At 40.0% G+C, this 25,551-nt stretch overlaps 1 protein-coding gene across 1 annotated transcript in view; it reads left to right on the forward strand.

Moving 5' to 3' along the window:
- alk (ALK receptor tyrosine kinase) overlaps positions 1 to 25,551 on the forward strand; it is a 446,825-nt gene that overhangs the window by 385,021 nt on the left and 36,253 nt on the right. The window contains exons 14-19 of the mRNA XM_061795469.1: positions 8,606 to 8,716; positions 8,945 to 9,086; positions 12,216 to 12,383; positions 15,895 to 15,993; positions 23,109 to 23,264; positions 24,251 to 24,364. Of these exons, the coding sequence (XP_061651453.1) occupies positions 8,606 to 8,716; positions 8,945 to 9,086; positions 12,216 to 12,383; positions 15,895 to 15,993; positions 23,109 to 23,264; positions 24,251 to 24,364 (790 nt within the window). The remainder of the gene's footprint in view (positions 1 to 8,605; positions 8,717 to 8,944; positions 9,087 to 12,215; positions 12,384 to 15,894; positions 15,994 to 23,108; positions 23,265 to 24,250; positions 24,365 to 25,551) is intronic.

A 25,551-nucleotide genomic window follows, 5' to 3' on the forward strand; every position in this document is an offset into this window, starting at 1 on the left:
AACCTTCGGCCCAGTCTGAGGTTCTGACCACTCTGGAGAAGGTTTTCGCCCAGGATATCCCTGTACTTGGTCGCATTAATGTTTTCTTCGATTGCAACCAGTCTCCCTGTCCCTGCAGCTGAAAAACACACCCACAGCAAGATGCTGCCACCACCATGCTTCACTGTTGCAACTGTATTGGACAGGTGATGAGCAGTGCCTGGTTTTCTCCACACGTGCCACTTAGAATTAAGGTCAAACATTTCTATCTTGGTCTCATCAGACCAGAGAGTCTTATTTCTTACCATTTTGGAGTCCTTCAGGTATTTCTTTTTTTTTTTAGCAAACTCCATGTGGGCTTCCATGTGTCTTGCACTGAGGACAGGCTTCCGTCGGACCACTCTGCCATAAAGCCCTGACTGGTGGAGGGCTGCACTGGGGGTTGACTTTCTAGAACTTTCTCCCATGTCCCGACTGCATCTCTGGAGCTCAGTCACAGTGATCTTTGGGTTCTTCTTTACCTCTCTCACCAAGGCTCTTCTCCCCCGATTGCTCAGTTTGGCCGGACGGCCAGCTCTAGGAAGGGTTCTGATTGTCCCAAACGTCTTCCATTTAAGGATTATGGAGGCCACTGTGCTCTTAGGAACCTTAAGTGCAGCAGAAATGTTTTTGTAACCTTGGCCAGATCTGTGCCTTGCCACAATTCTGTCTCTGAGCTCTTCAGGCAGTTCCTTTGACCTCGTGATTCTCATTTGCTCTGACATGCACTGTGAGCTATAAGCTCTTATATAGACAGGGGCTTTCCTAATCAAGTCCAATCAGTATAATCAAACACAGCTGGACTCCAATGAAGGTGTAGAACCATTTTAATGATGATCAGAAGAAATGGACAGCACCGGAGTTAAATATATAAATGTCACAACAAAGGGTTTGAATACTTATGTCTGTGTGATATTTCAGTTTTTCTTTTTTAATAAATCAGCAAAACTTTCAACCATTACGTTTTTTTTCTGTCAACATGGGGTGCTGTGTGTGCATTAATGAGGAAAAATGAACTTAAATGATTTTAACAAATGGCTGCAATATAATATATAAAGAGTGAAAAATTTAAGGGGGTCTGAAAAATTTCCGTACCCACTGTGTGTATATAAATAAATATATATATATATATATATATATATATATATATATATATATATATATATATATATAAAAGGGCTGTCAAGGTTAAAGCATTAACTCATGATTAATCACAAACAATTGTTGCATTAATCATATATTATTTTAAAGCTATAATCTGTGATTTCCGGCGCCCCCTAACGTTCGAATTCAGCATTATAACAAAGCCTTCATCGCTTCGATATGACGAAGGCTAAAATTCTTGTCCAGCTTCCTCCTTCACGCTTTGTCCTTTCTCTATGGCTCAGTTGACTTGCGCACTGTCCATTTATGGACCTGCCTGTTTGTACTGTAGGTAAAATACTTCATTTCGATGACATAATTTGAGAGCGCAACCAAATGATCCAGTGTGGGGATGTGTAGGATAGTCACTAAATATGACCAAAAAAAGATGTTTCAGAAGCTGATAGGCTTAATCAGCATTCTGTCATCTACTCTTGTAGTGGCTTTGGTGAAAATCTTCAACAAAAAATAGTTGTGGATTATAGCTTTAACTGCAGATGGATATTAGAAATGTGGTGTAGGTTGCTATAAGGTCAGTGATTATGTCAATGCTTATTGCCACTGAAAAGATAAGTGAGGAGACTCCGACTGGTGTTCTCGGCGGCAGATTTTGCTTAAAAAGTCACCCAGATGTGACTTTCGGGAAAAAAAAATGGTCATTTGCATATAGTGCAGCGCTGAAAGCTTTTTTCGTCGAGGTAGTTTAAAATATCATCTCAAAGCAAAATGTGGTTTTATGTGTGGTGTATTTGGCACCTGGGATTAATCGCGATTAATCGGTTTAAAAAAATTTATAGATTGACAACCATATTATATATGTATATATACACAAACACAGTGGTGCCTTGAGATACGAGTGACCCGACTTCTGGGTTTTTCGAGATCCGAGCCGTCACTCAGCAGAATTTTTGCTTTGACTCACGAGTGCAAACTTGAGATACGAGCATTTTATGGTAGCAGTAAACTCAATTCAGCTCACTTCCCAATAAGCGGCACTTTAACAAATGGTGAACATTTCATTAAAAAAGCTGTTTCATGCAACACCCAGTTGAAGTTTATGGTCAAGCTAAACATATAATAAACAGAATTACACATTGCGTATGTAAAACAACTACAGCTTCGCCTTGGGAAAGTCCACTAACTAACAAAAAATGCCCAGATGAATGGAAAATGCCATTGACATGCTAACAGTTAGCATTGACAGTTCCGTTTAAGAAATTGATATATGAACACATATGGTGGAACAACACATAGAAACAGATATGATAACACTACTCACAGGCATATATTCTTCATCCTTGACAAAAAAGACTAATATTATAGCAATTTATTGAGTGGTAGAGCCACAGAAGAAGTCTATTCTTCATTTGGCTGCATCACTGTACTATACAAGAGTTCCTACTGGTGGCCAGGGCGGGCACACCAAAAGGTGCAGTACACTGATGGATGAAACATTAGATCATCAGGCACAAACTGTTTAGTGCCTTACATTCTATTTAATTATTGTATTATTCTGTGTTTTTATAAAGTAAAACTATACTACTTATTAAAAAACCCAAACATTTTATTCTTGGTGGGAACAGGGAGGCTGGAAAGGATTAATGGCATTTTCATTCATTTCAATGGGGAAAGATGCATTGAAATGACAGCATTTTGAGTGAAGAGCATGGACACAGAATGAATAAAATTTGTATCTCAAGGCACCAGTGTACATATATACACACTCATAAAAAATGCTAGTCAAAAGAGAATACTCATTTTAGGGCCACAAAACGGATATTTAAAAAAGCAACCAACCTCACAATGATCCCCTGCTGTCTCTCCTTGGCTTACTTTTTTGTTGTTTTGTCAGAGGTGGTTGTCATCCGTGATGCTCTGGAGCTGTTTGCTGGGAGCCTCGCTGTATGGTTACACAACACTCAGATTAAAAACCTCCCAATCCCTCTAGTTATCAATGAAACCATCCATCATTTCCAATATAAACATTCAGAAATGTAGGCCAGCCTCTAGACTGAAAATTCCTCATATTAACAAAGTAAGATGGTTTGTGGGACGTTATTCATCCTGGGTATTAACAAATCTATACAACTGTATTCTACATAACTCATGTCACATAGAGTCCTTGCAACTGACTCTACACAAATGCTAGGTTTTTTTTTTTCTGAACTCAAGAACAAACCAACAGAAAGATGGTGGCAAGAAAAGTAATTGGATAGTTCTGTATTTGGATAGCAAGTCATGTTTGACATAAGGCTGTTAAGCGTTTGTTGAAATAAAAATATAGATTAAATAATTGGCCCACTGTCACTTGCAATGTAAATTGGTATTGCCGGAATACAGCTATAATGTTGGCTTGTAACTCGATCTTGCTCAATTTTATACTGATGTAATTGCAGATAGCTTTAATAACAAATCAGCAACTATGCGTATAGTTTAGTTAATTAAAGGCATTACTGCAAGCTTTTCAACAATTTCAGCCACATTAGTTATCACCTTGTATGATCCCATATCTGCAGTTGTATCTGTATACTTCTGAACCTCACTGAGTGAACTTCAAGTTCTTTTAATGTGCGTTTGTTTGAGCTGTATGTACTACTTTATGACTGGTAATGAGAGCGATAACAAAACCCTCTTCCTGTGCACATACTGTATTAGAACAGAAGATCATCTCCTAAAAATGGTTGTACATTTCTTCACAAGCACTACACAAATAGAACCATTTTGATGTTTTCCTGTATATCTAATCATAATTTCAATCTCAGAGAAGTCCCTCTCGATGATTATTTCCTGCAATACTGCATAGAGATTGCATTAATATGGTTTTTTCCATCAAAAGACTCAATTATATGCTGATATTAGCTTAAGATAAAATATTGAATCAATGTTTGTAAGCGGAGATGCCTGCACAGGTTGTCCTTATCCACTCACGATACATTATTTTATGGAGAAACTGTTTCACTGCTATTAATGTATGCAGCTTGTCCACTAAAATTCTGTGACCCATGATACTAGCCACATGCATCCAACCTTCATTAGTTAACCAGAAAAAGGGACTCCAGAATCAAGGAACTGCATTTTTGCCTGTTGGTGTCTGTCATTACTGACATTGTGCGCCACTGTACACAGTCAATACTCAATGTTCATACCACATGCAGTACAGATAATATTTTTTACAAAACGATACACAAATGGGGACACAAAACAGTACACAGTAAAGTATATCAAGTCCTATGGAGTTATAGACAATAACAATATGCAATGTGTTAATTCCATACACAGTACAGGAGATGTAACATTGTTTACTGACGTTCACAAGAAAAGCCCAACTACTAACCTTTTTCTGAATGAGATATCGGAGCCACTCACAATATTTAATTAGTATTCCCATTTATTGCCTCGGGATTGGCGGATGACCAGTCATGTGCGTAAATATACAAATACTGTATGTCAGCTGGGAGCATAGTTTCCAGCTCACACACGCACACACAGATACGCACACGCACTCATCCCCCAACCCTAATCAGGACTAGCAGTATAGAAAATGAATGGATATTCTTTTACATATCAACGAGCATTAAGTCTTCCCAGCATCCATGCTCCAATGTCATACATTCCCTCGAGAACTTCATGATATTCTTTATGATTTCTCTTAAAACATGGAACTACTGTCAGCCCACAAGTGTGTACAGTTCTCTTTTCAGAGTCAGCCGAAGAAAGTGTGAGTAAATTTGCTCATAGGTCTACAATAAAAAGTGCACTGAATCAGTGTCAAATCTAGGATCTGAACTTGGTCTCCAATGAGATTTTTAAGCACGTAGTACCCTGCATTTAGTACATGAATACAACTGCTACACTTTGGGCAAAAGAAGTTTGGAATTGCAAACATTTTAGGAAATTAAATTGTGGAATGTTGTCCTCGCAAAAATATTCAGCTTTTTCATCTCAGAAAATGTCAATTTCATGAGGTATACGTAACAATGTTAACAGACTTCATTTTCATACACCTGTATTTTGATGGACCATTTAACCAATAAAGCCTGAGACACTCATAGGGTAGTCAACAAAAAAATAGTACTCTTATTTACGATACTATACCAGCGGTGTGAAACTCATTTTTGTCATGGGCCACATTGTAGTTATGGAGGGCGGTTATGACTGTGAAACCATGTAAATGTTGCCTCATCATATTACACATGCACAACAAATTAATGGATAAATAGTTTTGAAATCAGAAGTCCAGGTAGTTTTTTGAACTATTGTTCAAATTATTGGAAAAAGGGGTTTGATCATTTAAAAAAATGCTTGCAATATGTCAATGGTTTTATTATTACATGACAATTGGAAATTTTGGCACAGATTTTAGCAAGAATCATGGACGTTTCATTATTTGCTTTCGCAGGCCACACACTAACTGTCACATACTAACTGAATACTCTGAATTGTCCATTGGCGTGAATGAAAGTGTCAAGGGAACCCCATTATACACACAAAAGTTTGGTTGTCGAGATTATATCCACGTTGGACGGTTACTTCAGACAATTTTTCTTCTTTACCAAGCAAGAGAGCACTTCGGTACAAGCACTTGGAGAGAAGTCTGGAGCAGTGAGTGTCCTGCTCTCTCTCTCCTGCTCTCTCTCATACATCTATTTTCTCACAGACACAGCTTTAAAAGTGAGATCACAACTGGCTTAGAGGGAGAAGGAGTGAAGGCTTTTCCACAACTTTTGATGGCATTTGTTTTGTACCCTGCCAAGTTTACCGCTACCTGTCAATCATTCTCAGTGAAGCCCCACCTTCTCCTTGCACTCAGCCTCTCAGAGCTTGCAGCTTAGACAAATTCGAGAGGTAAAGTTAGCAATGAACGACTGTGTGAGTGCGCATCAGAGTGTTTAGGTACATTTTAGAGTAGATAAGTAAAACTAGACCTTGTACTTTCAAGAAACGGGGCCTAACATGAATTACGTAAAATTCATGAATTCATTTTCCGTACCGCTTATCCTCACAAGGGTCGCGGGCATGCTGAAGCCTATCCCAGCTATCTTTGGGTGAGAGGCGGGGTACACCCTTAACTGGTCACCAGCCAGTCGCAGAGCACAAAGACTCAAACAACCATTCACACTTGTTTTCACACCTACGGGCATTTTAGAGTCTTCAATCAACCAAGCACACATGTTTTTGGGATGTGGGAGGAAATCGGAATACCCGGAGAAAACCCACGCAGGCACGGGGAGAACATGCAAACGCCACGCAAGCGAGGCTGGATTTGAACCCGGGTCCTCAGAACTGTCAGGCAGATGTGCAAACCAGTTTTCCACCGTGCGGCCTTACGTAAAATTGATTACCTAAAATTATGCACAAAAAAGTTCCATCTCTTGAAGGAGAAAATATTTTGTAAAAGTACATGATTTTTAATAAGGAGACTGGGATCTCTGTCGTTGTAATGGCAACTCCACATTATCCATGCATCTATTTTCTATACTGCTTGTTGTCATTGGAGTCACAGGTGAGCTGGAGCCTGGGTGAGAGGCGGGATATATTCTGGACTGGTTCATTAGCAGTCACCTACTTTAAAGCCAGGGTTATACTGTATGTAGTAGGGCTGGACAATATGGTCCAAAACCAATATCTCAATATTTTTAGGCTATATCGTGATACATGATATGTAGCTAGATATTTTGGTTTATTCTGTAAATTACTATATAAATCAACCCTTTGATTCATAAAATGACACCAATATAAAGCAGACACTACAGTTGGATTTTGAACATGAAAATGAAATATTCTCAGTTTTAAGCTGGTGCAAAAACACGCATGCTTACGGTGAGAGGCGCACCAGCAGAGAGTGAAAGAAGAAAACATTACGTGAGGATTTGTACTCAATAGTCGCGATATAGTCATTTTATCCATCTCACATGCAACAAGCCACGATATATTGCGTATATTCGTTACATCCCCCACCCCTTAAAACAGTGCTGATACAAACTTTGTTGCATACTCAAATGATCAAATAAACATTAGATGTTTTGATGTGAAAAAATTTTTGGGGTTCTTTTTCGTTCAGCTTGAAGTTAAATAGTTGATATTTAGCACATGTACAGTAGTAATCGAATGATTAATGAATGAAACAATAACACACATAGGGTGGCTGTGTGGAATGTCTTTAGTCATCCCGAGTAGTAGAGCAAAGAAAACTTCAATGGATATAAAAGGTCTACACGCCCCTGTTCAAATGTCACGCTTTTGTAATGTAAAACCTGAGACCAAGATAAATAATTTCAAAACTTTTTCCACCATTAATGTGACCTTCCATCCATTCATCCATTTTCTGAGCCGCTTATGCTCACTAGGGTCGTGGTTTAAATCTTTTTGAGAGCTTAGCTGAAATTGTACAGCTTGTAACTCAGGATGTGGCTGTGTTAAGAATTAACCCATCACTTTCAAACTCATGTTAAATGGGAGTCAGCACACACCTGCCACCATTTAAAGCCCCTCTGACTGACCCGGAAAAAAAGTTCAGCTTTTCTAGAAGGCTTTTCCTGCCTTTTTTTTTTTTTGTGGTTTTTGGTAACAATGACTGCTGTTTCAAACTTTTGATAATTCCATCCATCTGGTAAGGCCCCAGTTCTCGCTGAAGAAAACCAGCCCCAGAGCATGATGCTGCCACCACCATGCTTCACTGTAGGTATAGTGTTCTTTTGGTGAGGAGCAGCGTTGTCTTTGTCCCAAACATACCTTAGAATTATGGCCAAGAAGTTCAACGTTGGTACTGTATTTCAGTTGATTATTTTTACTTCCCCTCTCGAAAAAATTAAAAATAATATAATTGAGTTGTACAGGTTATAGGTCACATTAATGGTGGGAAAAGATTCAAAATAACTTACCTTGGTCTAATTTTTGTATATTACAAAAAGCTAGCTTTTGAAAACGATAGTGTCAAAATTTTATCCCCTATTTCTGTTTTGAGAGTCTTTATTTCTGGGAAAAGATTTTGATGGTAAATGTTTTGTGAAAAATAACTGTTTGAAATCTGTATCATCTTAATTGCAGAAAAGTTATTTGAAGAGAAGAAGACAAAAAGCTAGCACGCGGTACAGCACAGATGTACTGTAGATGCTTTTGGCCTGGCTTTGTTATTTGAATGACCCTTTTCACGTGACATTTGTCATTTGACATCATAAATAGTCGAGGAGATACTGTCATGACAATGAGGCAAAAATAATAAGTGATTTACAGCTACTTAGAAACTGGATAAAAAGCTCTCTCCTTCAGGTCCGTCTCTCAAACGTGTTTCCAGGATATGTATGCACTTTGACATTGTTACTTTTGATTTTAATCAAAGGCTTATATGATTTGTCTTTGCCGTGAAAGTTAAATTACTAATCAGTCAACTAACACTAATAGAAGCCATCACTTGTTAGCGCTATTAATGTCTTCCTCCCCACAGTCCAACGCCTTGCTGAATAAGATCTGCTTAGAACAGACCGGCCCGATGCTGAATAAGAGTCAAGTGAAGGGTGGAGGTGGAGGAGGTGGTGGGGCTACATATGTTTTCAAGGTGAGAAGATAACTAAGGAATGATATCCCCAGGAACTTGCCGCTGTAACCTGGCATTTAGAAACGACACTTTTCTAGAGATTTTGCATACACATTTTCCATGGTAGCTTATTACTATTTTTATATTCTAGTAGTCCAACATAGTTACACATATCTTGGCAGTATGTTCACATGGCAACCAAAATGAACACTGCCAACAATCAAAAAATAATTACTAATAATTACCCAGGTGCAGAATGGGATTCACGTCCCCCTCATCATTGCTGGTGGGGGAGGGGGCCGAGGGTACAGAAGCCAATCAGAGAGCCAGCTGGAACAGATGGACTATGACATCAACCAACCGGGTCGCAATGGGAAGTCAAGTGCTGCTGGTATGCTACACCCATCTTTATTCTGTTATGTGACTGTGCACACCAATAACCCACAAGCTTATGGTTGCTCAGTATTGAACAAAATGTCTGCCTTTATAAATACAATGATGCTCAGTTTTATGTCAGAGAATTGAGAGAAATATTATTTATAATAATGTTTTCATTGGTACAGTTGAAGATTTTAGTGATGTATTACCGCACTGCATCACTTTAAGGTTTGTATGCAGAGGTGGTCAGAGTAGCCAAATATTGTACTCAAGTAAGAGTACTGTTACTTGACAATAATGGGACTCAAAAGTAAAAAGTAGTCCTCCAAGAATTACTTCAGAGTAAAAAGCACACAGAAAAAAACTACTCAAGTACTAAGTAAATGGTAACGAGATTTTTTTAAATGAAAAAGAGCATGAACATCAATGAAATAAAAATACAATAAAAAGTGAATGTGCAAATTCTGATATTGCTGTGCGCATGTGTGTGCATGTGTGCAGTGTAAGAGGTATTATCACATACCCCAAGAGATGCATGTTTTACAATTACTTGGGATAAAATAGGGTTAATGTGGGCTAATATGCACAGCCAAAACGACAACAAAACATCTCCAATGTTCTGCAAGATGTTTTTTCAAGTTAGAAGTGGGCTGAAATATCGCGTTTGGGCAGACAGACAGTGCCAGACAAATACTAAAATAGATTAAAGCTGTTGTTTTTCTACGTACTCATACTTATGCCCGGGAAGCCCAATAGAAGATGTTGTGTGCGGTCATGTGACTTCCTTGTGTCGTTTGATTGGTTAACTAGACTTAAACGTCACTAGCGCTTTAATTTGATTGGAGCGAACACCGCCCAATGCGGAAGTCAAAGTCGTAGTCTATACAGATAGGTCGCGCACAAAATAGTTGATAAATAAGCAATAATTGATCAATAAAAGTTGTGAGTGCCATTTAGAATATTGTAACCGCGTAAAAGTAACATTTCTTCTTAACATAAGTACTCAGGTAAACGTAAAACGTATGCAGTATTAAAACTACTTTGACAAGTACAATATATCCAAAATGCTACTTGAGTAAATGTAACGAAGTAAATGTAGCGCGTTACTACCCACCTCAGATTGTATGTAAGATTTTGGTTACCTCATATCCAAATGTAGGCACAGTTCTCAGTATTTATAATACAGATATACACTCAAGTTTCTATAATATCATGTTAAATTCATGCATTCATAGGCCTTACCAACTTCAATATACATCGACATGGTGATTTCAGCTACATGCAGGTAAAATAAAAAATTACTATTTATTAATGTGAGCAAACCCCAAGGTTTGTATTGAAAAGGGTTGTATACTAGAACATTTTTGGTTTTTCAAATACTGTATTTTAAATGATCATTCTTTTGTCTCGTTGCAATTGGAAGGTAAGAGACGTGATGAAGTGGTAGTGATGCTAAATCAAATGCAGCGTTGCCTGACTTTAAGTAAATAGAAAACACAGCAACCCTGCACAGAGCGTTAATTAGAACTCGTGTACTTCAAGTAAACAAAACTTGAGTCCTCACTCAAACGACTACACTACAGGTCCTCATGTACCTTGCTGCTCTAGTACTGTAATAGCTGAGGACCCCCACTGAACTCTTGTGGCATAAGTCTGTTGTTCACCGTAAGGAGAACATTTATGTGAGAGACGACTGATGGCAGCAATGAAACAAAACGGCTGTCTGGGAGGCTAGGTTATAGGGGTCCGCTGTGTATGTTGTATTTTATATTTACAGTATTTAAGTGGTGGGGCAAAAAATATATTTTTTTCAAGGCGTCCCAAATCCCCATCGGCACCCCTGCACATACAGGGCATATAAAAAGTCTACACACCTCTGTTCAAATGGCAGGTTTTTGTGGTATTGTAAAATTAATGTGACCGGCACGACTCGTTTATTTTTTTTAATCTTTTTGAGAGGCAAAGTAAAAATAAACTGAAATAATATGGTTGCACAAGTATGAACACCCTCTTATAACTGGAATGTGGCTGTGTCAAGAATTAACCAGTCACATTCAAACTCATGTTAAATGGGAGTCAGCATGCACCTGCCGCTGTTTAAAGTGCCTCTGATTGACCCTGAAAGGTTCAGCTGTTCAAATAGGCTGTTTTCGGACAATTTTTTGCCTTACGGCAGAAGGCTGAAGATTTTGTGGTAACAATGGCTGCTATTTCCAACTTTTCATAGTTCCATCCATCTTGTAAGGCCCCAGTTCCAGCTGAAGAAACAAAGCCGCAAACCATGATGCTGCCACCACCACTACCTGTTGGTATGGTGATCTTTGTTGATAAACAGTGTTATGTTTGCACCAAAGATACTGACATCTCCCAGACTCCTCTGGGAAAATGTGCTATGGTCCAATGAAACCAAGGTTTTGTTTTTTTGGGGGGGTTAGGGGTCCATAATTCCACAAGGTATGTTTGGCACAAATAAAACACTCCTCATCGCCCAAGAACACCAAGTATAATGCTTTGGGGCTTTTTTTCTTCAGGGGGCCTTAGAAAAGGTGGGAATTATGAACAGTTCCAAATACCAGTCAGTGTTCGCTTTCAGGCTAGTTGCCGACCTCTGGTGTTGTGGTTCACATGGCTGATGTTTAGGCAGCTTGGAAAGGGTCATTTCAAATAATGATGCATATCCTATGATTGTCAGAGCAAACTTTCATTCTTCTGCTATAAGGGAAGAAAATGCTAGGTAAAACCTACTGGAACATCCATCCATCCATTTTCTGAGCCGCTTATCCTCACAAGGGTCGCGGGCATGCTGGAGCCTATCCCAGCTATCATCGGGCAGGAGGCGGGGTACACCCTGAATTGGTTGCCAGCCAATCGCAGGGCCTACTGGAACAACTGAACTTTATTTGGGGTTAATCAGAGGCACCGTACATGGTGTCAGGTGTGTGCTCACTCCCATTTAACAAGAGTTTGAATGTTATTGGTTAATTACGAACAAAGCCACATCCTAGTTATAAGAGGGTGTTCATACTTGTGCAACCACATTATTTCAGTTGTTTATTCTTACTTTACCTCTTTAGATTAAGAAAATCTACATTACGGTACATTACTTTCTCATACAGTATGTATATGGTGCATCTGGTGACAGGTGGTGGTGGAGGATGGAATGCCAGCGCTCCTGTCAGTCAGGGTGGCAGACCCCTGGTTCTGGGGGGACAGGGAGGACAAGCCTGTCAAAAGTTCTGGCAGACACGAGGCGGCTTTGGGGGCGGTGGAGGTGGCTGTATGGCTGGAGGCGGTGGTGGAGGCTACAGAGGTCAGTAAAAGAAACTTTTGTGTAACTATTATTACTATTATTAGTAGTAGTATTGTTGTATTAGTGTATATCAGTTGTGAAAATGTCCATACACCTTAACGAAGTCTCTGACAGCAGCACTTCCTCTTTGAATGTACATGAAGCTGGAGCAAACCATTTTGAAAAAAAGTGTTCAAGTTAAATAGCAGTTAATACATGCCTATCTTCCTCCAGTGAGAGTATCATTTCCTCCGTCAAGCGTAAGAGCACAACAAAGGCCATTCTTCATTGTCATCTACTACCCATTTCTTGTCAGAGCACAGACTGCTGAATGCAAAAATTATAGTTTGCATAAATGTGGACAGGCCAACATCTACGGCCATATCAGGCAGACATTTTTTTTTTTTCACTTTTGGTAATAGTTTATGCTGGCATAGCGCTGCTGTCAATTGAATTCTATTGTATTATTATTTTGGATATGGAGTGATAGTGTGTAGTGTAGTGCAGGGGATGTCAACTAAGTTTGGCCCTGGGCCAAATTTTTTCGACAATTCAATTGTGAGCCCAAATTACATTGTCATCAGGCAAACCCTGCTTTTCCTGCTGAAAAAAAAAAATATTTTATTATATTATTTCGTGTACAAAAGTGTAATTTAATGAACTTTGCTACAGGCTGTTATTACTGTGTTACAGCAGCAGCTTCTCACGTTGTTGTGAAACAGGTAAATAACCTGGCGATAATAATGGAACTGTCTTTAATCACTGTCTTTTAAGACTTAATGGTTGAATAACTGCCATTTTAAATACAGTAATAAACACTTCTCTGAGCCTAATTAATGTATTAGTCATTTAAATGACATTTGAGCCTACTGTAATCTTTTGACTATGATTGATTTGTCCAGGAATCAGTATAAATCAATAGGAAATTTGTGACCGAAACCTTGACTCTTAGGTAGAAAAATGCCCGTAGGTTTCTTATTTGTTGAGACAAAAATGTGATGTTTAAATAGGCCATTTTCAGATTTTTCAATTGCGGCGTCCGCTCCAGCCATCTCATTCCTGACCACGCCGAGAACAAACAAATTGTCAGATTTACATCAAACTTCACATAAAACAAGAATAATAATAGTTCATCACGTTGACATATCTGTCAGTTGTGTCGAAATCCTATGAATGTGGGATTTTGGACACCGAAATAAAAGAACATTTTGAACTTTGAAGGAAGTATAAAGAAGAGTGGAGAGAAAAGTATGTGTTCATCCTTCCTGCGTTTATATTGTAAATGCCAAGCCAAGTTGCCTCATCTGCAACGAGATTGCAGCCGGGACGGGGACTACGTGGAGCGGACAGGACGGTGACTGCTCGAAGCGGAGGCCCACAGCGGCTGCCGGTGGTCATCGGCGCTTTGTTATGCTTGGGGGGAGGGAAGCCGGCGTGAGGGGCACGTCTCCCCCGATAAATTGCAAAGCGACGATCAGACAGGCGAGGGCCGTTCGAAGTGACAATGATTTTTCCTGCAATTCCTACTAGTTGTTTTCTTGTGACGCCATCACGTCACGACAGTTACGCGGCCAATCAGGTGCTTAAATACTGTAACAAGGAAGTGAAGTGAACGTTGTAACAGCCTGGCCCTTTTTAAATCAAAGTAAATAATGTTTTATTGTTGTTATTATTATTGTAATCAAAGTCATTTGGCAGACCAGATATAATTGGCAGCAGGCGCGGGCCACTAGTTGCTGACCTCTGGTGTAGTGGTTCACATGGATGATGTTTAGGCATCTTGCAGAGGGTCATTTCAAATGCAAATACATATCCTATGGTTGTCCTCAATCTAAATCCGGGTTGTACACCTCTCATCCGAAGTCAACTGCGACTCTCCGGTGTGTCTTGGGTTCTCAGCTAGCCGTGGGTCCTGTTGTGGGGGTTAGCACCTCCCGGTTTGGGTCCCCGTCCACCTCCAGTGGCACGGGGGTGGATATAGGATGACATAGATGTGGTGCTGGTTACACCTGTCCCCCGGCATGCAAGAGTGGAACCTCTTACATAACACACTCAGCACATATCCACAACCAATACTGTAAATATTCCTCACAGGGCACTTTTGGGCACATTCAGTCTCAGGGTTTCCATAGGGGCTGATGCAGGCTATAGCACAATGATGCTATTCCTTGGTCTAGCTGCTCATCTCCTCTGCCCTGCCCAATGATGAGGACACAAGGCGAGGAAGGCTTGGCCAGCCAATCCCCTACAGTTTTCAATGCACCAAATACATGTACATACATGCTTTGGACTGGAGGCTGGGTGATTCGGGTGCCTCTCATGCCCACCAGCATATCCAGTTTTATTGCACTACACCACACGGAGGGCCACACGTATATGCATGTATGATTGCCAGTCGGGGACCTTGTGACCATAGTAATAGCACAGGTTAATTCCCTGGACTATCCTCGCATTTGCACTCTAAAGTCTCAACACTTATTTAGGAACTGCGTAGGCACTCCCACCACACACCTGCAGTGCTGCCTGGCTCACGACCCCTGACCTGTCCTATTTTCTATTTGTTGTTTTTCTTCCTCGCAGGGTGTGGCACTGCCTTTCTTCCACATAATATTGATGGAACCTACCTCCTATGTGATGTTATAATAGTCATGTACATACTGTAAATATGTTAATTAGTGGCAGCCCTGTTATTAGTGTGTCTGCCTCACATTCAGGGGACCTGGGTTTAAATCTCCATTGGAAGATCTCTGTGTGGAGTTTGCATGTTATCCCCGTGCTAGAACGTATTTATCTCCTCATTGTCAATTTTCCTCCCACATTCCGAAAACAGGCTTCTTGAGATAATTGAATATTGGTTGTCTATATCTGCGTCAGGATTTAGGTTGCAAGTTGGACCCAGATGCAGAGAGGACGGGGAGGTGAGTTTGTGAATAAAGGTTTATTGCAGCTTGGAAGCGAACAAAGGAACTCCGAGAACTAAATCCGGGATTGGCAGGGTTCCAACAAGGACCGGTCTGGCAGGGTAGTAGTCTGTGTTGTCAGTGGGCCGCAAGAGGTGAGCACTGATTTGCAGGGAGCAAGGGCAGATGGCAGACTGGGGACAAAGAAGAAGAATTAGGTAGAGGTAACTCACGAGGTCTTCAGGAAGCAAAAAGATAGGCAAGGTGGCTAGGCTACGAACTTGACGTAGAGCGTTGATAGTCCGGCGACGAATCCCACAGCGTTTTAAGAGCAGTAAGGTGTAATTAGGATGACAAAGTACAGCTGCTAGACTCCAACACCTCAACCCTGCAAAGCACTCATGACACACACACACACGGGCTGGACTCAGGGAGCTGAAACAGCAGCCCTGACAATCTGCCCTGCAATGGACTGATGACCAGTCCAGGTTGTACCCCTCCTCCCGACAAACGGTCAGGTGGGATTAGTTTACCAGCAACTCTAATGAGGACAAGCACTGTGGAAAATGGATGGATGGCTAGATGGATGTTAATTAGAATCGCAAGTTAATCAATGTTTATTGTGTTTCCAGGTGGTAACACCTCATTAAATGACAATCCTAAACACGACGGTGATGATGGCACGTCCCTCTTCGGTCCAGCTGCAGAGCCTTACCTCTATCCTCTGAAAGGTAATGTTAAAACGTGTCATTGCATTCAAAGCCCTATTTTTTCATACACTATTAGGGCTTGTCCACTGCATCAACGGTTGTCAGAATAGCGAGAAAAGCAACGTTTGTAATTGTTTTTGTCTTCAGTCTTCCATTGTGAACTGTACAGCAAGCTACTGTATGAGTCTTATTCAGCATCACAATTCTATTGTACAGTAAGTAATAATAATTAGTGTGTTTACTGCTGTGATTATTTCTTCTTCAGGGCGCTAGACAATTTTTTTTTAACGAGGAGCACAGTGAGCCCTTACTTGAATTTCTAGAGGCGCAAGCCAAAAATTATAAATTACACTGTAAATTAACTTGCAAAGTAAATATTCACATTTCATCTGATTTTCACGGATTTACGAATAATACCATACTACTACTACTAATATATCCTCTGATCCCCATAACAGAATTTCTTACCTTTTTTTCGCCATGTCCGTTTTCTTACAAAACGAGTCGGCGTCATGATCAGGATTTGTCTCCTCTGGCACACTTGGTTTATTGGGGGGAAAGTGAGCACTTGATAGTCCTCTTTTGCCATTGTTTGCAGGAGTCTACGAAACCTGTAGATTCGCGCGATAACCCCAAGACCCGCCTCTTTTCACACATTAGCAAATCACAGTGGACTGGACAGTATGGCCTTAAAATAAAATCCCTTATTTCTGTTCCCAAAAATCCGAAATCCGATTTTAATAAATTGTTTTTTTTTTCCTTCAATAAAAATAAAAATAAAATGACGATAACATTATTCAAAGCTTGGAAAGGTGCCCTTTAAACGCACCACTTTATTCATTTCATAAAACATTTTAAATGTTCGACAATTTAAAATCAATAAATTATTCAGGCTCCAAAATAAATATACTCAAAACCCAGGTCCTCATGTTTAATTGCTTATCTACTCAAGAACTAAGGGAATGGAAATTAAAGGAGGCAAAATCAATAAAGTATTTAGGCGTAAACATAACTAAATTATATAGAAGTAATTATGAACAAATTGACAAAGCTCTAAGGGAAGATTTGGGAAGATGGTTCACTTGCCGACTGGGATTAAGTGGCAGGATATATGTGATAAAAATGAACATCTTGCCACCTCTATCGTACAGTGGGGCAAAAAAGTATTCAGTCAGCCACCAATTGTGTAAGTTCTCCTACTTAAAAATATGAGCGAGACCTGTAATTTTCATCATAGGTATACCTCACCTATGAGAGACAATACGGCCACATTTCATCTTCAATGCCCTTGCTGATGGAAGGAGGTTTTCACTCAAATTCTCACGATACAAGGCCCCATTCATTCTTTCCTTTACACGGATCAGTCATCCTGGTCCCTTTGCAGAAAAACAGCCCCATAGCATGATGTTTCCATCCCCATGCTTCACAGTGTTCTTTGGATGCAGAAGGTGTTCTTTTGATGCACCTCAGCATTATTTCTCCTCTTAACGCGACAAGTTGAGTTTTTACCAAAAGGTTTAATTTTGGTTTCATCTGACCATATAACATTCTCCCAATCCTCTTCTGAATCATCCAAATGCTCTCGAGCAAACTTCAGACGGGCCTGGACATGTACTGGCTTAAGGAGGGGGACACATCTGGTACTGCAGGATTTGAGTCCCTGGAGGCATAGTATGTTACTGATGGTAGCCTTTGGTACTTTGGTCCCAGCTCTCTGCAGGTCATATGTCCCCTTGTGTGCTTCTGGGATTTTTGCTCACCGTTCTTGTGATCATTTTGGTGAGATCTTCTGTGGAGCCCCAGATCGAGGGAAGTTATCAGTGGTCTTGTATGTAGTCAGCCTTTCAGGATAAGATTGATGGATAGATGGATAATGTTAATCCAGTGATATCATTTACATTGGAGGTATAGTATTCCATGGTGAAACAATTAAAAATAGGAAAAGAAATACGGCTATTAAAATGGATTTCATTTGATGATATATTTATACCAAGAAAACTGGATGACATTTAAAAAAATTGGCAGAAAAGGGAATTACAACCATATGCACAGCTATTCAAAAGGGGGAAATGAAAAGCTTTCAGGAGTCAAAAAAATGCACGTAATTTAAATAATCATGACTTCTTTAGATACAGTACAAATTAGGGACTATTACATGAAAGATATTAAGACAACCATCTTCTACAACAGCACACAAAACAAAAGGACAACGGATGCAAAATGGAATTCGAGAGTTCCTTTTTGAGGAATATGAACAAAAATGACATATGACTGAAGCAAAAAATGTATAGTTTTTACAGCTTTCCAGTTTAAGTGTAGATACTGTATTTAAATGTTATGTTCTTAACATTATATTATTTCTATTTCAGTATTTATTTATACACAGTCCCACTAAATTGCAGATTTTTATTACAGTTGTTACTCTTTAATCTTAAATCCTTTATACTGTTTGTACAATATTTTTGTGTTGTTCATTGCTCTTGCTCTCTCTCAATATATGTGCCTGCAACGATAGCAATTTTCTTTGGAGTATATTTTCCCCAAATCAAGATCAATAATCATTTTTTTATGCCACCTAAATAATGATATTAGAGCATAATTAAGAATTGTACACATCTTACAAATAATGCTCTGGTAATCAAACATACGGGCACAACTGTGTAAAGTTCTCTCTTTTACTAAATAAAATTAGGGCTGCATTTCACAATAAGAGCAAGTCAATAAAAAATAAAGTTATACGTGTTCAAATAAAGTGCTGAACTTAAGAAAAATAAAGTTTGAGTTTCCCCTTTTCTGTTTGGCAACTTGGCACAACAGTGAAGTCTCAAACAATTTTCCATCCATCCATTTCCTGAGCCGCTTCTCGTCACTAGGGTCGCGGGCGTGCTGGAGCCTATCCCAGCTCTCATCGGGCAGAAGGCGGGGTACAGCCTGAACTGGTTGCCAGCCAATCGCAGGGCACATAGAAACAAACAACCATTCGCACTCACGTTCACACCTACGGGCAATTTAGAGTTTTCAATTAACCTACCATGCATGTTTTTGGGATGTGGGAGGATGTGTGCCCGGAGAAAACCCACGCAGGCACGGGGAGAACATGCAAACTCCACACTGGCGGAGCCGGGGATTGAACCCTAGTCCTCAGAACTGTGAGGCAGACGCTCTAACCAGTCGCACACCGTGCCTCAAACAATTTTACATATTTTAATTTAACAAATTTTAACTGAACTGTTTTAGAGGTTATGTTCGTTCAAAATCTTTGTTTTGGTTCATAACGGCGTTTCACATATTATATGCACTTTTAATAAGAGCTCCCAGTGGGAACTTCCCACAGAGAAGTACAAACAAAAATGACTCTGCCTTGGCCATTTTAATCGATGTTTGTTCCAAATTTTCTCTTCCTTTGTCAGTCATTTTCTGATCTTTCTCTATCTTTAACTAAATTTACAGTCTCTCTCTCTCTCTCTCTCTCTCTCTCTCGCTCTCTCTCTCTTTGTCTCTGTCTGGTCTATGCGCAGTCAATGAATTTAGCAATCACCGCCTGCAATGCAGATTTTATTGGCTGAAAGGGTGGCAGAACACGCATGTGATTGGTTGGTCCAGTTCATTACTACTGTAAAGCCTGAAATATGTTGCGCCGCTTAAAATAGAATCACCTCGTATGTCTTGAATCATAACCTTTCTTTTTTGGCTATGGTGTGGGTCCGACTATACTCTTCTTCTTCTCTTCCTTTCGGCTTGTCCCGTTAGGGGTCGGCACAGCGAGTCATCCTTTTCCATGTAAGCCTATCTCCTGCATCTTCCTCTCTAACACCAACTGCCCTCATGTCTTCCCTCAGGACATCCATCAAGCGTCTCTTTGGTCTTCCTCTAACTCTCTTGCCTGGCAGCTCCATCCTCATCATCCTTTTACCAATATACTCACTATTTCTCCTCTGGACGTGTCCAAACCATCGAAGTCTGCTCTCTCCAGCTTTGTCTCCAAAACATCGAACCTTGGCTGCTTTCTGTTGTCTCTTCACTGCCACTGTCTCTAATTCGTACATCATGGTTGGCCTCACCACTGTTTTCTAAACTTTGCCCTTCATCCTAGCAGAGACTCTTCTGTCACGTAACACACCTGACACTTTCCTCCTCCCGTTCCAACCTGCTTGGACCCGTTTCTTCACTTCCTGACCACACTCACCATTGCTCTTGATGGTTGACCCCAAGTATTTAAAGTCCTCCACCCTTGCTATCTCGTCTCCCTGTAGCCTCACTCTTCGCCCTCCACCCCTGTCATTCATGCACATATATTCTGTCTTACTTTGGCTAATCTTCATTCTTCTCCTTTCCAATGCATGCCTCCATCTTGTTGACAACTGTTCCTCCACCTGCTCTCTGCTTTCACCGCAGATCACAATGTCGTCTGCGAACATCATGGTCCACGGGGATTCCAGTCTAACCTCATCTGTCAGCCTATCCATCACCATTGCCATAATACTGCACATTATACGATCTATTATATAATTTATTATCTTTTTTTTATTTCTTATCATAGCCTGGAGGTGGAGCTCAATAAGGAGCCCTTGGTGGGACAGCCCGCAGTGGTATAGAATTGTACTGTATCATACTGAGCGCTGTGTCTAGTATTTTGGTTGCTTCAATTAGTTGCATGAGAGAGTCAAACTATTAAAAACAGTTCTCAGGATGACACAATGCAGTTGTATACAACTGCAAATTACAACCACAATGCTGTATAATAACTATTGTTAAATGAATACCCCTCTGACATTGTTTTTACCGTATTATTATTATCTCAGCTCATGTATTGGATGTCATTATATTGTAAAAATGGTCATGCTGTGGCTGGCTGGTTTAGCATCATAATGTAAATACGATTTATTTTAAAAAGATGAGGGCAAAATAGTCCAGATTAATATCATTGTGGTGCAATACTACACGCTTCTGCAAACTGCCCATAATGAATCCATATTGGACCCATTTGTCATATGCTGTAGCTGGCATCGAAAAGGACCTAAATAGGGTAGAGATTGTACTTTATAGCAACAGTTAGTAGCTATGTGTTGCTATGCAGGTACAGAGTGTGTGTAGATATGGTACCGGCCAAATGCTTCCGCAGATTACTGCCTGCCGTGTCTTTAAACTCCACGGCATCCCCATCGATATCGTCTCTGACCGAGGTCCTCAGTTCTCCTCCCTTGTCTGGAAGGATTTCTGTAAAGCGGTGGGCGCATCATCAGCGCAAATAGCAGACAAGAAGCTATCATCTCTCTTTTGTAGTGATTCTCAACCAGGGGTGCTGTAGAAAACTATCCAATTTCACTTTATTTCTCCGAAAATTAATATTTATTAATTACAAATACTGTATGTCTTTGTTCATTTACGCTAGAGCCCTACTGTGTATGACAGGCAGTAGGCAGAGCAAGTAAATGTTCTTTCCTTAGAAGGTACACCTAACCTCTGTATCTTTCAACTAAGCCAGCCCAGACTGTATACTGAATACATCTATTTGAGAGTAAATTGAGACAAGGTCATGATTTATAGTAGTGTTCATACTTTTTGTGACATTTGTGTTTGGTGGTGTGCCGTGAGATTTTCCAAATGTAAAATGGGTGCCTTGACCTCAGTCAAGGCTGGGAAACACCATGACCAGGCCTCTCACAATATTTCAATGTCATTCCTATTCACGCAGCATAGTAAGGCAATTAAACAGTAAGTACCTCCGAACACATGTGGTATGTTGCAAGTTAAATAGAATAATGATAGCACATGCACATGATATATTACTGTTTTTGTATATTTTGTATTGATTACTGACTATGAAACCTCAACTGGAAATTTAATGTACACTGTCAAATGTATATTTTGTTTCACAACACACAGAAAATCAGACCACACACATGCAGGCATGTAAGGAAATTGAAGGTGCACAGAAATGGCGTGGCACCCCTTGACCTAAAGTTCAGTGCTTTGCTCAAAAACATCTTGACATCAGTCAGGAAGCAGACAAGCATCTCTCTGACAACTAGTTGCTGTTGTTAATTTAATGACGTTTTACTTGTAAAATGTTTGATTAAGTACTTTCATCTCAGCCTGAGTTTGTATGCCCTCGCTAGACCTGTGCCCCCCCCCCCCAAAAAAAAACTACTACAATATATAAATACTGTACATGTTCATAGTAGGTATGTTACCATCATCAAATATTTTTTTAACTGAATATGTTGTTTCAATATAACATTGTAACACTTATACAAGTGTGAACTCAATTTAGACACAAAGGCTTGACAAAGGCTAGTTGACTTCATGCATCCTGATTTCTTAAATGTGTAAAAAGACTGAAACCGCTGTATGATAAAAGTTCAAAACAATACATTGTGCAGCTGTAATCCTAATCCTTTATTAGATTAAACACAGTTGACGTTGTGATGCAAAATCTGTTCTTTTATTACAGATGTTGACTTTTGAAATTTTAAGGTACCACTGTTCTGTAGTTTTGATACAGTATGTAGCCTATCTAAGTGTCTTAAGTTTTTTTCCCACCTCAACCCACCTCGTTTTGTAATGAACCGTACAAGTTTTAGTGCCAGACTGTGCATTTGGTACCTGGGCCTTCATTGGGGATTTACAATTAATCCATCTGTTAATACCACCACTATCACAATCAAAATTATGGAAACCCTCAATACTATACAAAAACACAGTATAACAGCATGTAACTATGCCACATACATCATTTGGAGCAGTTCAGAGTTTATTTAACAACATGACAATAAATAAATAAATAAATTACAAGGCAGCTTTAAGACATGCCTACCTATAAACATGTTAAATATTAATTGACCTCAGCATTACTCACCAAAATATTTTTGGCTGTAGCTACCCCACCGAGACAAAGCATTCAAATGTTAGCACCCAGAATGTTTTTACTCCAATGACAAATAAGAACATGTTGTTCATAAGCATCGCTCTGACAGCGTCAATAAAAAAATGTGGTGTACTTAAACAATTGGCCGGTGAGTGGAGTAGCAATATGTACATTGTAGACTGCACCCCAGGGTATGATTTGCCAGAGATCTGTCCTTACACAAAATGATTCTCGTACACATTTCCTTTTCTCTGTGTTTCCCTAATAGCAATGGAGAGCGATGGAGAGGTGATTATCAGTCCAGTTCGGAACTGCAGTCACTGTGAGAGTGGCGAATGTCACGAGATGAAGGGCGACATTGTCTGCTACTGTGATGATGACCTCATCCTGGCGCCTGATGGCATGTCCTGCATCAACTCTACAGGTGTCATGCTTTCACACTTTCCACTGTGCCATCTCTCTTTTCCCTAAGGGCGTGTAGCCATAATAGACAAGAATTTAATCTAGGTGTACCTTTAATGAACTGTGACTCTGTGAATAGAAAATGAATTAATCCGCAAATGTAATTATGTTTTAGAGGCTCTGTACTATAGTGAATCTTTATCTCAGTAAATGTTTTAATGTCTTTATTATTCATTAAGAATTACACATACACACTGGGAATAATCACACTGTACCTAATGGTGTTATAAGCAACTTTTGATCCACATGTGGAATTCCTTTCCAAGATTAGCAATTTATCTCTGTGCAACAGTGTGATAAAACCTCTTATCATGTTAAGGATTAAGGATAAAAGAGTCCCTCATGAAGTTAAAGCGGATTTGAACATTTTCTTCACGATCCTGAGCGCTTGCAAGTGGCTCCGTCTATTAAAACCATGTCAACCTTCACTAAAAATGAGTTCTCATACAGGGTAAACTGTAACAAAGGCCTGTCGGCCACCCAAAGAGCCCGAATTGCCTCTTCAATTACGATTTGTTATCGCAGATGAATAATGAATCCATGACTGTTGATCTGAAATGAATCAATATGGGAGTTGCCAGTATCATTACATTCAGTATAATAGCTGTATTTCCATCTAAATAATAACTTAACAATCTAGAGTTTCACCTTGTCCTGATGATTTACAAATCTATTCTCTATAATGCCAAGCAGCAGATTATTGTATGTCACTCGCTCAGAAAAGGTCAGCTTCTCAATATGGTCCCTCTCAGCAGGCAGATGACAAGAGCAATGAGTTCGTCCCGACAAGACAACAAGGAATTGATATGCCGTGCAGCCCCTTTATCTCCGTTGTGTCATCTCTTTCACATCATTAATTAAGTGGAGGATCAGAGAGGCGAAGGGAATGGTAATAGTTCTATTGGGGAGGTAACAACTTGAATGCCACTTTCTTCCCTTGTCATGCAGAGGTGTCCCTGCTGCCTCCACAGCCATCTCTCTCCCACCTGGCGCTGGGTCTGTCTGTCGGGACCTCTGCCCTCATCGCTGCCCTACTGCTGGCTGTGTCTGGAGTCATGATAAGTAAGTGTCGCATTGATGGTGGACGAGAGCAGCACAGCCCAAGTGAACCCATATTTGACACTGTTTGCTAGGCTACCAAACAGCAAGTAAACCCGGTGCCTTCTCCCTGTGGTTTGGACTTAAAGTAGCCACACTGGAAAGCCCTGGCTTTGCTTATCATGTGGAGGAGGAGACATGATACGTGTGAAGCATGTGTGGCTATGCTATATTTTATTTTAAGGTAATATTTGTGTTAAAACTGCTAAACTCATGTTTCTACCAGTTTCCATCATCCTAATACATTCAAAGTACTTGAGCTCTCAATACATCCAACCCAGCCTGTGTGTGCTTTCCCTGTTCTCCCCGTGCCTGTGTGAGTTTTCTCCGGGTACTCCGGTTTCCTCCCACATCCCAAAAACATGCATGCTAGGTTGATAGAAGACTCTAAATTGCCCATAGGTGTGAATGGTTGTTTGCTTCTATGTGGCCTGCGAATGACTGGTGACCAGTTCAGGTTGTACCCCGCCTCTCGCCCGAAGAGAGGCACCCCCACGACCCTAGTGAGGATAAAGCGGTACAGAAAATGGATGGATGGATGAATGATATGTTGGAAGTTTAGCGTGAGATTTTACTACAAATTTAAAACATTATATGGAAACATACTTCCTGTTAATTTGGGTGATCATACAGAATCATATACAAATATAGTCATGTAAATATGAACTTTTTTGTTTTGCATGGGCTTGATTGAGGGCTGCATGGTGCTGGGTAGGAATTCAGCATTATTTGCAATACATCATTGTCTTAACCATCATTATGCTGCAATAAATGTTCCCTATTATTGTATAAGATAGCAAAATTGTAGTTTTTTTCTCATTAAATTCCTGTACAATTCCAAGGAAAATTTCCCCCAAAATTTTTTTTATTGAACTCCAGTGTCTTTTTCAACAATAGTATTATGATTCACACAAACAACAAAATAGTTGTTAGTACAGTGTTCCCCACATATTTGCGATGTGCTACTCACGCATTCACCTATTCGTCCATTTATTTTGGGCTCAGACCAAAGCTATATGTCATACAAAGTATTGCTTTGGTCCTATCTTATGGCATCTTGGTGCCAATGAACTGTGTTGAAGTGTGGCGAGGATCTTCTTTTATACAGGCCAAAGCCCTGTCTGCATAATAGAAAAGTGTCATCTAATAGA

The sequence above is a fragment of the Phyllopteryx taeniolatus genome, chromosome 13, assembly GCF_024500385.1.
Source record: "Phyllopteryx taeniolatus isolate TA_2022b chromosome 13, UOR_Ptae_1.2, whole genome shotgun sequence".
Lineage (NCBI taxonomy): Eukaryota > Metazoa > Chordata > Actinopteri > Syngnathiformes > Syngnathidae > Phyllopteryx > Phyllopteryx taeniolatus.